This window comes from Opisthocomus hoazin, chromosome 26 (genome assembly GCF_030867145.1).
Source record: "Opisthocomus hoazin isolate bOpiHoa1 chromosome 26, bOpiHoa1.hap1, whole genome shotgun sequence".
In the NCBI taxonomy this organism is placed as follows: domain Eukaryota; kingdom Metazoa; phylum Chordata; class Aves; order Opisthocomiformes; family Opisthocomidae; genus Opisthocomus; species Opisthocomus hoazin.
In genome coordinates, this window is record NC_134439.1 from 6482509 (window position 1) to 6499955 (window position 17447).

Below are 17447 nucleotides of genomic sequence, written 5' to 3' on the forward strand. Positions count from 1 at the left end.
CCGACCTTGGTATTCAAGACCCCCCCCCCGGTAGGGGCTCCGCGGGGTGCAGGATCCATCCCTGAAGCACCCTGAGGTGGGGGGGTGTCTCCTCGGGTGCAGCCCCCCCTAGTTGGGGTGCAGTACGCGCCTCTCTCCAGCAGAGGGAGCGCCTGATCCCCCCGGCGCTGGGCGAGGGGCGGGGCCGGCGGAGGTGGGCGGGGAGGGGGTTGCGTGCTCTCCGCGGGCCGGCAGGGGGCGCATGGCCCGGGTGCCCGCCTGGCGCCCGCCGGGGCCCCGCCTCACAGGTGAGGCGGGGCCCCGGCGGGCGCCAGGCGGGCACCCGGCGGAGCGGCGCGAGCCCGGGCCGTCCCCGGTCCCCGCCGCCGCCGCCGCCGCCATGGCGGAACAGGAGAGCCTGGAGTTCGGCAAAGCCGACTTCGTGCTGATGGATGCCGTCACCATGCCCGAGTTCATGGCCAACCTGCGGCTGAGGTGAGCTCCGGGGAGGCGGGCGCGGTGTGAGGGGCGGGAAGGGCGGTGGAACGACACCCCCTGCCCCCCCCCCCAAGTCTCCTCAGGGTGTGTGAGGGGTTGGGAGGCCTCGTCCTCCCCGGTTTTACCCCCCCCCCCCCGGTGTGGGGGTGTGTTGTGCCGGGTTAGCGAGCCGAACCGGCGCTGAGGGAGGTGTGAGGGCAGCGGCCCCCTCAGCTTCAAGCCCCCGCCTCGCTGCCACCAAACTCCTCGAAAAGAGGGGAAATTCGCGTAAAATCTGAAACTTCGGAAAGCTGAGTGAGTGCGAGGGTGCCCGGGGTGCAGACGGGGAGCACCAACCCTGCCTTTGGGTCGGCGGGGGGGGTTTGTGTCACCCCTTTGGAAAGCCTCCATCTTCTTCTCCCAGGCCTCGGCGCTGCAGCCTCCGGCACCGACACCTCCGCGCTGACAGGTGCCTCGCCTGTGCTGCCCTGCGTGCAAAGTTGAGAGGGGAAAATAAAACAGCAATAAAAGTCACCAAGTCCAAGGTTGCTCCAGCCGTTCGCTGGTGCGGATTCACGGCGTTAACGTTTCGTTATCTTTGTGGTTTTATTTCCCTTCTAGAAGCGATGGGCTTTGGGAAGATCTGCGTTTTCCTCCCTGTTTCCTCTGTGAAGTACGACTCAATCCCGAGCAGCACTGATAGAGAGCACAGCCGGTGGGGACCCTAAGTCTGCGGCTGCCTTTCACTTTCCATTATAAAAGATTCATGTGAGCTCTTCCTGATAAACTCTTATGCCTCAGCTTGTGCAAGGATTTGAGAATTGCCAAAGGGAAGCCTTTGGGATAAAAATGTGACTTATTGGTGGTGCCTCATCCCATCCCAGTTTTGCTCGGGCTTTACCGCCTGTTCCTCTCCTGCCCCTTGCATTCTGGTGGGGGTGGAAATCAGTGACTTGTCAGGGCTGGGCGGTTGTTGGACGTGCCTGTGAGTGGCTGTGGCAGTAGCCAAGGGAAGAGAGGTGGGCTAAGCTTCCTCAGCTGGCATAAAACTACTGAGTATGGAGAAAATTAAGCTCTTTCAGGCAATTGTATGTCTCCTCTGGATGAAATCTGTGGATTTTGAGGTTTGGCTGCGTCACTGAGTGCTCAGGAACCTTTGTGCTACACAACTGGCTACGGGAGTGTACCCGTCTTCTGCCGTGCTGCAAGGTCAGGGCTCAGGTCCTGGGAGTGTGCGATGTAATAACAACCAGCATATTTTGTATTATTTTTTATTTTATGTTTTGGATTTCTATTTGAGTAGGGAGGGCATTTGTGTTTAAATATTATGAAAAACATAATGTGAACTGTTGAGCTTTGAACGTGAGGAAGTGTCAGATTTAAATAAATTTTGCGGTGCCTCTAAAAGCTTAAATTTGTTTCTCATTTGTACATGCCATGACACTCTAGTTGTGTTACAAAGGGCTTACAAACAAAGTCATTAGCAGGAAACTTGCACGTAACTTTGTTCTTTGGTTAATGTGTACTAGGAATCTAATTGGAAATGGATTGGTAGATAACTTAAAAATCAACATAGCGTGCATTTAGGAATGAAATTAATTTATGGAGAGGTGCATTGCATCAGCAAACTTTGCTAATTTTGTACAAAAGAGGACAAGTAGAACAAGCTGGCAATTCTGGATCCTACAATTGATACGTAGTTTGATTCCACCCCCCCACCCCACCCCCCCGTTGCATGCAGTCTAATGCACCATCAAGTGTCCCTTTAGCTCCAGTACCCTGGTCACTGGTACTCAAAACTGGGCTTCTCCTTGTGACACCAGTTCAAACTCCGGTTTCTTTTGCACGGAACACGTGTTACTTTGGCCGTAATCTGCAGTTTGCAGGCAGAGTTCTGCCTGTGCTTCAAGGGTGTCTCGTGTCTGCGCTGTGGGCAAGAGTAATCTTTTGTTAAAACAAAATTAATACCGTTAATGTTTCTAACCTTGGTGCTGTCATCATCCCCTTTAGGCTTGTGTGCACTGGGACATCTGGGAACGCTAATCTGAGTACACCAAAAGTGTGGCTTTTCAGTAGGACAGCGAAACTCTGCTAAGCCCAGTTTGGTGCTGCTGGTGGAGCTGTGGCCCTGGCCTGCGGCCCCCGCTTCGCTGCTGGTGTTACTACAATTCTAAGCAACATTTGCTTCTCTTATTTTTACCTGTTTGGAGATGGTAATTAACTCTTGCTGCTGATACATGTTAAATTGTGTCAGACCCAAATTACACTGGAGATTCTGACCTGTTCAAGGGTTGATTATGTCACGTTGTGTTTTGTCACATTGCACGGACGGCAGGAGTTGCCTTTGTGCCTGTCGTGCGCTGAACAGAATGGAGAAATTGTTGCTTCTGTGTCATTAACTTCAAGTGGCGGGTTTGTTCAGTTTACATTTGGATGGACTCCACCCTGTTCCGTAAATCCAGATTTCTGCCAGAGCTATTTTTGTTCGGGGTCACTGCCTGACCCGAGACGGGTTGTGCTGGATTTAGTTCCCAAGTGAGCCCAGATGTGGGTGGAATTGAAATCATACCAGTTTCGGTGCATGCAAGGATATTTCCCCAAGGATGTCTCTAGTGGGAAAAAGAGAGATGGTGAAGTTGCACTTTTTATTACTTTAATATTTGAATTTAGTGGTGTTGACATGGGCTGGATTAGTGTGGCTGATTTGTGCGTCGATGTGAGTACCCGCCTGGGTAGGTGGATGGACGCAGTGTGAATTTACTACCTCATTTCCTAATCCCTGCCCTTCATGCCCTGTTGTTTTTAGGTTCGTGTACTGATTCAGCCAGGATGTCATGGTGTTTGTATTTTTTCATGGCCATGTTTTACAGCTACTTAGTAAACTGGCCATTTCAGGTGGACACTCAAGCAGTCACTGTGTGTTACACATTAATTGTAAATAAAAGTCATCTGGTCCTTGAATTCCTCAGTTCTGAGTGGGCTTCGTCCCAGCGTCTGGCTGTGATTCTTAGTCATCAGAATAATTAAAAAAAAAAAAAAAAAAGGCAGGACTATTGGAACAGTTAGTGTGGAGTCAGTAGCTGGCTTGCTTTCTTTATAGAAAAGCTCCAAAGCTTTGGCAGATAATTGTTCCTTAAGTGGTTGTAAGGGTGAATTATTATTACCAGCCGCATTTGAGCAGTCTGCACTTGAGCAGATCGTCTGGCGTTCCCTTCAACCAGCTCGCTATTGACCTTCCTGGGCAGGCTGATAACTGCAGCAGTAGTGGGCATTTCAATTCCTATCAGAGGATGTAAGGTTGATTGGAAGACTCCTTAAAACACGGAGTCTTTATAATGTCAAACAGCTCTCCGGTCCTCGCACTGGCGTTCGAGAGCCAGTATTTAGCTCTGCTCCCAGTGTTACCCGCCTGGAATGTAAGGGAGAACGTCCTGCTCCGGACTTGTGGAAGCGCTTTCATTTCAGTGGGTGGTTGGGACTTAACGTGGCTGTGACTGTTCCACAGCAGGTGGAGGGGGACGGTGCTGGTGGAAAGGGAGCAGTGGTCCCGCAGGAGTTGCTCATGTTTTGCAGAAATTGTGGCGTAGATGAAACTTGCGATGTGAACTTTTCGGTAAGGAAGAGAAACACCAAACTGTACATCACCTTGTTTTTCATCACACCATAATGAAAATTTCAAGTGATAACAGTTATCATTTTTAATTTATTTTCTTGTAAGGAAGAGGGCAAGAAGGTTATTTTTCACAAGTATGAAATACTGTGTTTTGTATATGATTTTCATGTATTATCCTGCAAAGACCACTTATTGCACTACCCTGTACAACTAGCATTTATCTTCATAAACAAATCAAAACTCAGAGCTTTAACACTGGTATCTATGGCGTGCAAAGAGGTAGCTTGAATTATCTGTTCTGCAGTCTTAGTAATAACTTCAGGAATAACTTCAGACTAGCTTCTCCTCCCAGGGTCTCAGATGCTTTGCAGGAGAGTAAGACGTGATGCGCGCCGTGCCGGGCGGTGAGATGATGTGTGGGTAAACCCAACGCCTCTGCATCGCAGCCGAGGCGCGGAGTGGAAAGCCACGTTGAAATGCAGGAAGAAAGCAGACCATTCTGTATCACAGCGGCAGGGCAGCGTTCCGGGTAGTCCCATATGAGCTGTGTGCTCAAGGGCTTGCTGTTCTCCCATCTAATTTGTGAGCAGGTGCTGCTTGACTCATCTCTTCCTGATTTCTAGCGAGTTGCTCATTTTTCATAAGCGTTGTGCAAATCCCCTCCTGGGAACATAATAGACCTTTGTTGAGGTTATTAAAGAATTCAAGGATGCATAAAAGGAAGACGCTGAAGGCTCCTGGTAAGGTGTAATGATCATAACATGAATTTTGTGTTGTTTTCCTCCTGTTTTTTTGAACTAGTTCCAGCATGAAACCCAATGTGGAAGGCTGTGCTTGCTGCTCAGATATCCTGGTCATCCCAACCCGCCTGAGGATGTGGTGCGAAGAACTACAGTTTGATAGTCCTTGCAGTTGTCTCCCTGCACACATTGTGATTTCTGACCTCTTAAAGCAACACTTAATAAAAACACAGCTCTGTATTTAGTTAAAAATATGCAAACGTGTTTTTTCTACTGTTTCTCAACTATTTCTTACAGTGCAAACTCCAGCGTTTTCAAAGCTATCCTAAACTAAGGCAGCCATTCTAAATTCATATTTATTGCAGATACTTTTGAAAGACAGATAATATTTGTTGTGATTAATAGTATTTTTGGTATCAAGAATCTGTAAAGAAAATCTATTTCTCTGAGAATTTTCTGTAAGTGTTTGCTGCCGAGGCAAGTGTTTGCTGTGCAGGCAAAGGTGAGGCGTAGGCTGTAGTCCTACAAGAAAGTTGTAGCAAACGGAAACAGGGAACTGAGCTTCAAATGCTGCAGAGGGCTACCTTGAAGGGATTTTCTTGAGACAGTTACGTGTAGGCTATGCCTTTCGGGCCTCTTTCTCAAAAAAATAAAAAAAGAAAAAGATTAAAAAAAGACATATTTTTCTTCTGAATGATGTAGTGGGTTGAATCTGTAGTATCTGTCAGTCTTAAAAATGATCCAGCTTGTGTTTTGGATGGTCGGTGAGAATAGCTGTTAGCCTCTTGGGCTTACAGCAGTCTCCTGAGGAGGCAGTTTTGGCTACAAGAAGCTGAAGATGGTGCTGAAAAAGTATAGACTTTGTAATTGCCCCCGTGACCTGAAAAGGAGCTGTTATGCAGTTGTTAGCAGCCCCTTTCAGTAGGTGATATCAAAGGGCGGATTTTGTGTAAATACGCAAAATTCACTGATCTTGCAGTTCTGAAAGGCCAAACTTGTTTTGCAGTTTAGTATCCTCTGGATCTGGAGACTGGGTTATTTTCCTTCTATCTGTCCTCAACAGGTCTGGCAAAACACACAGAAGTTCTGGGGTTGACCAAACACTTTTATTTGTTCCCGTCTTCAGAGGATCAGTGTCCCCATAAATACACTGGAAACAGTCCTTTCTCAGCAGGATGTGGATCGTTGATAGCATTCGGTTCTTCACCTGTATAGCACCCTGTCTGCTTTTCTGTTGAGTGAATCTTACTTAAAGCATTGGAGCAAAGGGTGCTGTCAATATTGTGTTAATGTTTTTACACCAGCTTTCTTATCTTTTGAGCACCATCTTACACATTCATATTTTTGGTTGAGGTTGTGGTGGGAGAGGTTTGGCTTCACACTGTGTAATAAAGTATCTTTAATCCTGGCAGAGGAAATATTATGTGCATGCTTGGTTTCCTTCATGCTTTTGGTAAGGAAATATTCATGCTTAATGAACAAGCTTTTCATGCCTTTAAGCCATTTTGATTTCCTCATTTTAAATAGATATGAATATTTGAATTGTTCATGTGGTGTTGAATTAAGAAGCTGCTGGGAAGAGTTTGCTTTCTTGCTGGAGAGGGGTGCCTGCCACCACGGGTGCTGCAGGACGCTCCCCACTGCTGCTGGGACGGCCGGTCAGCAGTGAAGTCTCATCAGGGCTTCTTGGCTTCTGCAGAATTGCTCAGCTTGCAGAGAGCTGTCGTGTCAGAATTCGGAATGAATGGAATGATAACTCCCCTTAGCCCATCAAAATTTGACTTAGGAGCTTGGACAGGGTCCAGCTTGATCTTCATAGATGGAAAAGGCCATTGATCTCGCTTACAAAGCAAATCCTAACTACGTAAGTAGCAAAAGGGAGGATCACGGCCAGCCTGCTGATTTCTGCAGGGACTTCCCGTTCAGCTTACGGAAACCGATAGCTGCTGCGGGTGGGCTCTGTGTTTCCCGACAGCGTTCGTATGAACGAAGCATTGAATGAGACGGTGTCCCGCCTGCAATTTGTTTTGCCTCCAAATGTGCTGCGTTTACATAGTTTCACTGAATCTTCTTTTGCCACGTCTGTCCCTCCGTGACTTAATGAATACCTTCGTTTCTCAAGAGTGAAATTTTACAGTAGTCTTTTTATAGCGGCGTGGGTGAGGTAGTGTTTAATAATTTTAACACGTGGGTGTTGAATAACATACGAGGTCAGATTTATGAATGAGATTAGTCTTTCGGGTAACTTACAGTTTTAAATTCTCATGCTGGTAATGCTGTGCACCAGACCCGGCTGGTCTTGGCTTGCCAGCTGACACCGAGCTGCATTTATGGTACTTGTCAGAGCACAGATAACAAAATGTGATTGTAGCTAGCTAGCTAGCAGTGAGCTGGGGAGGAACATTCACATCACACGGCATCAGGTGTGAAGAAAAAGCCCGACAGAATCAGTTTTGTAACCAGAACTGTTTTGAACTACTCAATAGGAGACGCTCCTTATTGCATCTTTTTTTTAATAATTTTTTTTCTGCTATTTACACAAAGGATATCTACAAAAAGTCAGCTGGTAATTTAGGAATTCCTCAGCAGCCTTTTTACTTTCATCCGTGCCTCTTCTCTATGATTATTTTGTAGATTCTGATGCAGTAATACAGGTCCTGAACATCCTCAGAGTGGGTGGTGCATCTGTTTGTGCTATTGTAAAGTAAAATTCTGTTCTTGGTTTTGACTACCACAGGTTTGAGATGGCCTGTATAACCTGCATCGTCTTAACTAAAGTAGTTTATCATCACCTTCTGAATTTCACTAGCTAAATGTTGGCTAAGATCTGCCAAATTCTTGTAGTAAACATTAGCTAATATTTCCAGTGAGTCTCGTGGTGTTCTTTAGTCAAGAGTCCTTTGTATTGACTTATGTTCAAAAATCTGCCTCTTTAGGTGGTTTTACTGGTCTGCTGCTCCACCAACCCCTTGCATTCCTTTCAGGCTGAGCAGGCGTTTACACTACCTGAACATGTCCCCTTCACTCACTCAAATTCCTTTGAGAGATGCAGATCTCGCTAGATATTTGACTGTTACATCATCACTCTTCTTTCTCAGTCCCTGGGTCATGATTGCATCTTTTTATGGAATGAAGAAGTTCTGAGAGGGGGGAGAAGAAAGCAGATGTCTGAACGCTGGTTTGCCTGTTGCCTGTAAGCGTTAAACAAGGGAGCTGCGTGTCCCTGTGTAGCAAATGCTCATTTCCAGTTCTCAGCAGAAATACAATTCTAGAAGAAGATTTCTGTTCCTTTCGGGGCTTTTTGGTTAGCGCCGATGAGATCTCAGCTCAGCTACTGCTATCACGTACTGATGTTTCTCTTAAACAGACCAGGAGAAGAAGCAAGTTTGCATTGTGGTGCTTTCAGATGCTAAGAGAACAGCTTGGGTATGAGGCTGTTCTATCTTCGGGAGTGAAAAAGGAGCACTAGATAGATTTAACGTGTTGAAAAGACTTTTTTTCTTCAAATCTAAACCATTAAACTGTTCCTCAGATAACCTCTGTCTTTTTCCAGGAATGAGGTTTTTCTCGTTCCTGGGAGTTCTTTCAGCTAGCGTTCTTCTCACCTGCCCTGCGCCGGGCCCAGCTGCTGCAAGCTGACTTGGGACGGGTTCTGTTTGTGGGAAGGGGTTTCGATAGATAACAGGTAACATAATGTCAGAGCCCAGCAAGGAGAAGGTGAGGGAGAAGGGGGTGGGAGGATCATGTGAAGACCTTTTAAATAAAACAGTTGTTAATGGTAAGCCGGAAGACCCACCACTGTAATCATAGGAGGTCTTGCAGTGCCTTACTTCTCGGGCTCATGAGTAGTGTGACTAGTGTTGGGGCGTAACAAGTCTGTTCTTGCTTCAACTCTTGGTGGTGATGGTGCTTTCTTTTCTGCCCCCTCTAATTTCAGAGCATTTTTCTGTGCAGGCTTTAAATTTTCTCCGTGAACACTGTTGGAATATTTGTGTCTCATGACTATTGTGTTCTGTCCTGTTTACCTGTCTGCTGAAGTGTTTTGCAGCACGTGTTTCCTGGTTGCTGTGATGTTGCTAGCCATCCCCTCTGGATTTAGAAGTTGGCAGTGGTCTGCCCTGTTGCTGCCATTTGCCTGCTTTGGTCTGCCAGCCTTGAGACAGGTGGAACTTCAGACAACGGTTGGTGTGTGACTGTTGGGCTGGCCTGATCCAGAGCATTCTTTCCAGAAAAATGTACCATTGGCTGTTGGGTGAAAATATGGCATTAAACCAATTACATGGTCCCTAGACAGCCGCTTACCAGCCTTGATATCATTTCTCATCCTTGGATGTTTCTTGCTGTGCTCCAGGGTGTCAGCTGTTGACTCTCGGTGTCCCTCCAAGAACCGCTGTCCCACCTGACCCTGCCTTTCTCCTCTTGCTGACTTCCTGGCTATTTTTTTTATAATTGCAGTATCCTGTTGGTCATCCTTGGTGACTTCTGTCTCTCAACTTGCCTTCAGTACCTTCTTTGTACAGATGGACACCTCTGCCCAACTTTCCCCCTTGCTGAAGTGTCTGTTCATGTGCCTTCAGCTCTCCCAATGGTGGAGATGTCTTCTCTGATCTCCATGTGATCTTTTCAGCCTTGCTCAGTGAGTCAGCTGGAGTTCCTTAGGCTGGAGCGAGTGAGCTCTTCTGGACAGCAATTCACTTGGTCTGCCTGCACCAACTGACTTGGTCCTTTCTAGGCCTTTGCATTCGAAGTCAGATCTTGTTCTTTCCCCTGCAATGTGTCAGACCCCCGTCTGAGCTATACACAGAGCTAAATCTCTTGCCTAGAGTCACTTTTGCACTGATTTTTGTGCTCACTCCTTGTCTTACACCTTGGCAAACCCCCCTTTCCCACATGTGCTTGTTCAAAGTATATCTGCAGAGATTGTTTCTGCTTTCTGTTTTATCTGCCTCACATATCTCTCTGCCTCTTTCCTGTTGACCTCGGAAACACAGCTTATCCACTGCCAATGTTTACCAATTTCTCCCACAGCACTGATCTGTTAACATGTCTGAGAACTTTCTGACAAGCATTCGTGTACTTTCTCCCCAGTTCCTCCTTCTGACATGGAAGAAATGCCATACAAATTTCAACAAAGACACTGCCTCTGTATTAAATGTCTAATTTATGGAGCCTACACAAACTTTGTCATGGTAGGAGGTTTGGTATGCTGTATCTGCTGATTATCGTGTTGATCTGTTCAAGTAGTTTCCTGGTTCCATACTGGGTCCATGCCTGGGGGAGTTCGTGCGCTCTTGGGTTTGGACAGAGCCTGGCCCCATGCCATCCTGTCTGAGGTTGTTCAGGTGGAGAAGAATTTGCTTATAGTATTCTGATTTCTTCCCATCTGAGGCTGATGTAACTTAATTTGGGAAGCCTTGAAGGCTTGCTACATCTTCCTGTGAAATAAAGACTGGAGAAGATTTGTGGCAGGACCCTCTGCAATATGTGGTATTTGATGTGCTGCAAGAGGTGAATGTTTAGTATGTCTAACTCCATCTCCAAACATAATGTTTTAAGTTTGCATTTTTGTGCTTGCCCCTGTACACATGCAATCTTGCGTGCTCTATTTAGAGCAAGCTGACTTTAGCAGTGTGTCACTGGAACTTCTGAGGACCTTTGCATAAGTCTTCTTATTATGGGGCTCCTGATGAAAAGGTTTTCAGTCTTCTTCTGGTGTAGAGGAGGTGTGCATTGCTACCCCTCAAATGAATTATACTTTGGACACCAGCTGAAACTGTCTGAAAAGGTTCCCTTTTCATATCCGTCTTCCATTATAAGCATCAGACTGGTCAGTGCCTTCATCATTGTACTGGGTTTTATTTGTAGTGCCTATGACAATCTTGCAGTAGGGAAACTAAAGGGGGCTCAAGCAATGTACTGCATCGTTCTGTCTGGGAAGCAAAACAGCCAAGGAGTAATGAGAACCCGTATTTTAGCAGCTTACTGGATGGCAGTAAAGGCTGTCTCATGATGAACAGCAAAGAAAAACAAACCAAAACAAAAAATTCTCTTTTCCTACTGTATGAACAGTGCAGCTTTCTTTCAGGAGAGCTCCTCTATGGTATATTGAGGTGGTAAAATCAGGCGTGTCGGCCTCCAAAAACTCTGATGGTTGTAAAAGCCTTTACATCATGGTTATCAAGAGCACAATGAAGCTTTCATGTGGCTAGACATCTTTCAGCTGTTTACAGTAAAACTTTTAGTCATATTGCTAAGCTTCAGCTAAATAGGCTATTTTGTTTACAAGAATGAATGATAGAGTAGATTTCACCTTCAAAGGAAAAATCCAGCTACCATTGTTTGAAGGCCTCTCTTCCCATGAACTGTTTATAAAGCAACTGGATAGCGAGTTTATAAACTTCTGAGGCTAGATATAGTGTCTTCCACTTCTTACTACCAGCATGTTTTCTGTTTTCTTCCGTCTCGATCCTGGGTGTAAAGACCAGGGGAGCAAATGAAAGAAGACTCAAAGAGCCTTAAGTATAATTTTGGGCTCCAGAAAAATCCCAGAACACCAGACCCTGAGCACCGGGAGTCTTTCAGTGAACTTGCTTAGAAAAACTGTTGCCTCTGCATATTGCAGGGAATATACTGTCTTTTGTGTGCTTCTCAAAATATCAAAAAGATGCCGTGCTGCTTTTCCTTTTGCTTGCAGAGCCATAAGTACCCCGGTATTCTTTTAAAGCTGGATGTAAACAGCTCCTTGGAACAGTAGCTATTAAACTTTGTTGAAAAGTGCTTAGCAATGACAAAAAAATGTTATTTCCGAAAGGATTGCTGTAGCACTGAAGGTTTTTTTTGCAAATGAAAGTCCAAATTTACCACAAAAATGTCCCTGTAACCTCTTATAATTCAAAACATATTACTTGCTTTTTCAAAAGCACAGACAAATTACCAAGGAGACTTTCTAAAATAAGACTGAGGGTTAGATGTATAACTTTGTGGACAATACTTCTTGATAATAAAGTGTTTCCTTTTTGGAGTTTTGTCTGTGTCGCAGTAAGAAAGTAACTTTGCTTTATGTGGTTTATGCACTGACCTCTTTTAGGTGAAGAGAACGCTAATGATGTTTTTGTATGCCTGCAGGCATCGGTATGTAAAAAGCAGTGTATTCACTTCCCTTTTTTTCCTATTAAATGTAGCATTTATGTCTCTAGCAAAACAAACAATAGAAATCTTGTCTTCGTTTGTTCTTAATGTGGTTTTTGGGCCATAGTGCATCCTGGCTTTCAAGGATGCAGACATTCCTAAGTTAGACATCTCCAGTCTCTGGCAGCTAATTCTCCGAATCTTTTATTAGTAATACTAAACTTAAACCCCTCTGAGGAAATGCCAAGAAAAAGTAGATACGTGTAAACCTTTTTAAGCCTGGTATAAAACTATACAAGCTGGGCTTGATAGGAAACTGAAGGCAAGTTGAACAATTTTGCAATAATTGGGAATAGTTTGCTTAATTTTTCCAATCAGTTGATAAAAAACATGTTTTCCATTAAGGGCTTACATTTTTGGAGATCTACAGGGGGGCTGCTTATTGTCAAAATGAGTCTTGCTTTTAAGCAAAACGTTTTGGCTGCCTGCTTTATTTTTTAGGTACTGTCACTCCATTCCTGTGGGTAGTGGAGGGGTGACTGGTGCCAGTCGCCCCGAATGCCTGAAGCGACGGCTGTTGCGGGGTTTGGATGCTGAGCGCTTCTGTCCCGAGGAGCAGAGCAGCGCTGGACTGCCGGCTGGTAGGCAGGAGTACAAAAGCCAGGAAAGTGTGATGGTGGACACTCATCTTTTAAAAGATGCTAGGTGTACCGTGCCCCATCATGCAGGAAACAAGCAGCCATGTAAATCTCAACGTTTTCATTTACTTAAAGAATGCCTGATTAGTTTTCTCCTGCTTTTCTGTTCGGTTTCTGGATCTTTGATCCTCATCAAAGAGCCAAGGTGGCACCTGCTGCTCCCAGTACCAAGGAACAATTGAAGCAGCTGGCTTAGAGCAGATAGACCTTCACTGTTTCTGTGAATTCTCTGAAGTGATGACATTGTTTTGGGGCTGTGGTTGTTGTCCCAAAAATCAGGGTACGTTTACCTGGTGTACAAAATCCAATCCACACAGAGTCGAGATACTTGTTTAATTCATTTCTGCGCAGAGGGGGGTGCTAGGTGGTAGCTCCACAAAGCTAGCACACCTGGTTACAGTCGCATCACATATTTATAAGGTTAAAAATGGTAGTTCCGCCTATCAGCCATACCCTCCTAACTACTTGGTTAGTTCTCTTCTCACCTTTGTTTAAAGATACAGTTCTCCTTAAATTTCCTATGCATGCTCGGTGAGTAAGAGTCTTCATCTGGGGAGGGGGTGTTTTCAGCACTGGAGATGTGGTTTTCACATTATAATGAGATAGTTGACTTTAGGGGCATTGATTTGAGGAATTTTGCTGATGCCCAAGTATGTCTGTCCCCTTATCGTGACAACTGTTCCCTGGTTGTGGATTTGCAAGGATGCACATCACCTTATCTTGAGGCCTGATGTCAGTATCCTGTAACAAATCCTCGAACAGTTAGTCATCAGTACCCCCTTTGAGACTTACAGAAGGGGACCTTTATGCTTTTCCTTGTATTAGTCTCACTTTCTCATAACTTTGTCTTCTTGGACTAGAACAGCCTTTCCAAACACATTGCATTACTATATACATACATACAACAATTAACAAACTGATAATTAGTATACAAACTAACATTTTATCCATTTTCTTGATCATTTTTTGTTCCATATCTAAAGAGTTCAGTATGTTTACAAATGTACCTTAAAACAATAGGAAATAACAGCAGTATCTTCTACAAAGAAAAATTAATCCCTGTGAGGACTCTAGCTCGAGATAGGCCTTTCCTGAGCTCTAAGTGTGATTCATCACACCCTAGAAAGCTTTAGTCTGAGATCTCCTGCTGGTTCCGCAGTCCATGGTCCTGCTGCTGGCGCTTTCTTTACTCGAGTAGAGTGGGTACACGAGTCGACTCCGTTCACCTTCACTGGTGTAAGGATAATAAAACCCACAGAAGAGATAACAGATAATTCACCATTTCCCCCTCTCCTTCCCCGTGCACCTGATCACCATGTGCAGTGATAACGTTTACAGGATAAGGTTTTCCATACAAAATCTCAAAGGGTCTCGCCCCTTCCCTTACTCTTGGTGTTGTCCTGATTCACAGTAGTGCGGTAGGTAGGACATCTATCCATATAAGATGTGTTTGCTGGCACAGTTTAGAAATCTGTCTTTTTATAGATGGATTCATTCTCTCTCCTTTCCCTCTGGACTGTGGTCTCCAGGGGTATGCAAATCCCAAAGTATTTGTAAAGATTTAGACACTCCCTGCGCTATTTCTGCAGTGGAGTGGGGCCCGTCATCAGAAGGTGCTCCCTTAGGAATCCCAGATCTTGGGATTATCTCTTTTAACAGTTTTGACAACTTCTCTTGCTCAGTTTGTATGACAAAGGAAACCTTTGGGCCAACCAGAAAAAGTATCCACCAGAATTAAGGAGACACTTATATTGGTTGCATTTTGGTAATTCAGAAAAATCTATTTGCCAGTATTCCCCTGGGGTAATTGCTCTTTCCACCTTTCCAGCTGGTGGTTTTCTTTGTATTTTTCAGATTGTTTGCACAGCAAACCTGACATTTCCTGGTTACAACATTAGCTAAGTTTTGTGGTTTGGGGCCCATGGCATATCTTTTAATACTAGTTATCATTGTGTCAGTGTCCCATATGTCTTTCTTCATGTAGTTTCCCAAGGAGATGTTCCATCATTCTAGCTGCCACAAGAACGTGTTGATTCGGAGTTACTTACCACCCACCAGCACTTCCAGTGCATTGCAGGAGCTCCACTACTTGATCCTTGTTCTCTGATTATTGAGGGGGTTTCATGTCAATCTTTTTGCAGGGTATCAATGCTCCCCTTATTTGACCAGCTAAGGCAACCCTCTTTGCTGCCATGTCAGCTCTCTGATTCCTCCCGTCCCTTTTGATGAGCTTTGCAAGGTATTATGGCCACCTCTTTTTGTTTGAGAACAGTGTGTAACAGTGTTATAATTTCTAGGCCATATTTGATGGGGTTTCCTTGTGAACTGAGCAGTCCTTGTTCTTTCCATGTGGCTCCATGAGCATGCACCAGCCCAAAGGCATAACTGGAATCTATGTATATATTTACTCTAAGTCCTTTATAAATTTCCAGAGCTCTCGTCAGGGAAATGATCTCTGCTTTTTGTACTGACGTGTTAGCTGCTAATAATCATGTTTCCAGCTCCTCCTGTAGTGTCACTGTGGCATATCCTGCCTTCTGTTCTCCATCCGCTGCAAAGCTGCTCCCATCCATATATATTTCCAAGTCTGGATTTAGTAATGGGATATCCATTGTCTGGCCTGCTAGAGTATACTTGCTCCATGGTGGCTGGCTAAGCATGTTCCAGTGGCTCTTCTTCTTTAATTGGAGGACAGCCTGAGATTTAGCCAGTGTGCTAGGGGAAATCCAATGATGTACCCAATGTGGTACATAGGCCGTAACTGATTGTCCCAACGTCAGCTTTCGAACTTCCTCTGTGAGCAAGACCACCACTGCCACTGCCAGAAGGCAAGCAGGCCATGCTCTGCTGATTTAATCTGATTGTCTGGAGAAACAGGCAACTGGCCTTTTCCAGGTTCCCAAAGTTTGTGTCAGTGCTCCCAGAGCAACATGTTGTCTCTCAGGGACACACGACGAGAAGGGTTTTGTTAAATCAGGCAGTCCTAATGCCGGAGCCTTCATCAGTTCCCTTTTTATATCATCAAACCCTTTATGGCATTCTGAGGTCCACTCCAGTGTATTTTCTGGACCTTTTATAGCTGCATACAGAGGTTTGGCCATTAAACCATAGTTAGGTATCCAGAGTCTACACCATCTAGCCATTCCCGAAAATCTCCTTAGTTCTCTCTTAGTTCTGGGAGGGGCTATTCTGCAAATAGCTTCTTTTCATTCCACTCCTAGTTCTCTGTTTCCTTGGGATATTTCAAACCCAGAGTAGGTCACCTTTTTTTTCACTGCTTGGGCCGCCTGCTCTGAAACTCTGTATCCCACTAATCCTAAAAAGTTTAGTAAACTAGTGGTTGCTTTTTGACACCCCTCCTTTTGATCCAATTAATAAATCATCAACATATTGTAAAAATGTAACAGACAGGTTATTACCCTGCCAGGTTTCCAGTTCCTTAGCCAATACGTTACCAAACAGAGTGGGATTGTGCTTGAATCCTCCTGGCAGCACCGTCCCACATAGTTGTGTCTGTCTTCCTGTGGCAGGGCTTTCCCACTCAAAGGCAAAGATAGTTTGGCGTTGCTCCTCCACCAGAATGCAAAAGAAAGCGTCCTTCAAATCTGAAACTGTAAAATACAGGTTATTTTCTGGTATTGATGACAGCAAGGTATATGGATTGGGTACCACTGGGTGCACATCTGCTGTTATTTTGTTAATCTCTTGAAGGTCTTGCACCAACCTTTAATCCTGAGTCCGAGGTTTCTTCACAGGCAAGATCATAGAATCATTAAAGTTGGAAAAGACCTCTAAGATCATGAAGTCCAACCGTCAAAAGATAGGAGTATTAAGTTCAGATTGGCATTCCTTTAACTGTCCACAATCCAAGAAAGTATTTATTAAGGGTCCTGACCCCAGTCCCATTTCCGGTTTCATTGGATATTGTTTCCTTCTTACTGGCTGTGCTCCCACCTTTAGTTCTGTTTTAACTGGAGTTGCATTTTTGGCATGCCCAGGTTTCTCTGAGGCCCACACCAATGGAATTACCGCATCCAAATGTCCTCTGGTATGCTAGAATCTCTCGGTACTTCACTGTTCTTGTCCGTTAGTAGAAAAAGTTGGGCCTTCCATGCTACGTCCTCTGGTACATGCAGTTGAATGGACTTGTCAGAAAAAGTTACTTGTGCATCTAATTTGCATAATATGTTGCATCCTAATAAGGGTGAGGGGCATTCTGGCATACAGAGAAATTCATGAGTTAATTTCGTATTTCCAGTTGTACATTCGATAGGTTTTAGAAATAGCCTCAAAGTCTGCTTCCCCATTGCACAAATCATTGGTGTATAAGCCTTACTCAAAGGTCCCTTAGCAACTAGTGATCACAGGAGGAGTAGCCCCGCTATCTGTTACAAAGTCTATTGTTTAGTTCCTCAGCCTTACTGGAACCAGGGGATCGGCTGGGGAAACTTCCAACTTTGTATCTTCTTCCCCCAGTCCCCTCCAATCCTCATCAACATCCTCCAAGTGCAAGATCTGCGTCTCTCTTGTCCCCTGATCCATTCCTCCCCTGTTGAGTAGGACACCTTTCTTCCAGTGTCCCTCCTTCCTGCAAATGGCACACTGGTTTGGACCTAATGGGGGGCGTCTAATTGGAGTGCGTCCACATCCAGTCCCATTCCATCCTTCTCTTTCTTGACCTCTTCCCCCACCCCTCCCTCTAATACTGTTTCCATTTATTGCTGCCGCTAGTAAAAATGCCTGTAATTTCATTCTATTCTGTTTTTCTTTCTTCTCCTTTTCCTCCCATGGTTATATACCTTGTAAGCAAGC

At 45.0% G+C, this 17447-nt stretch overlaps 1 protein-coding gene across 4 annotated transcripts in view; it reads left to right on the top strand.

Moving 5' to 3' along the window:
* Positions 1–318: 318 nt before the first annotated feature.
* MYO1D (myosin ID) overlaps positions 319–17447 on the top strand; it is a 170349-nt gene continuing 153220 nt past the window's right edge. For all 4 annotated transcript variants that reach the window (XM_075443750.1, XM_075443751.1, XM_075443753.1 and 1 more), the window contains exon 1: positions 319–474. In XM_075443750.1, coding sequence (XP_075299865.1) covers positions 380–474 — 95 coding nt within the window. In that variant the 5' untranslated portion in view covers positions 319–379. The remainder of the gene's footprint in view (positions 475–17447) is intronic.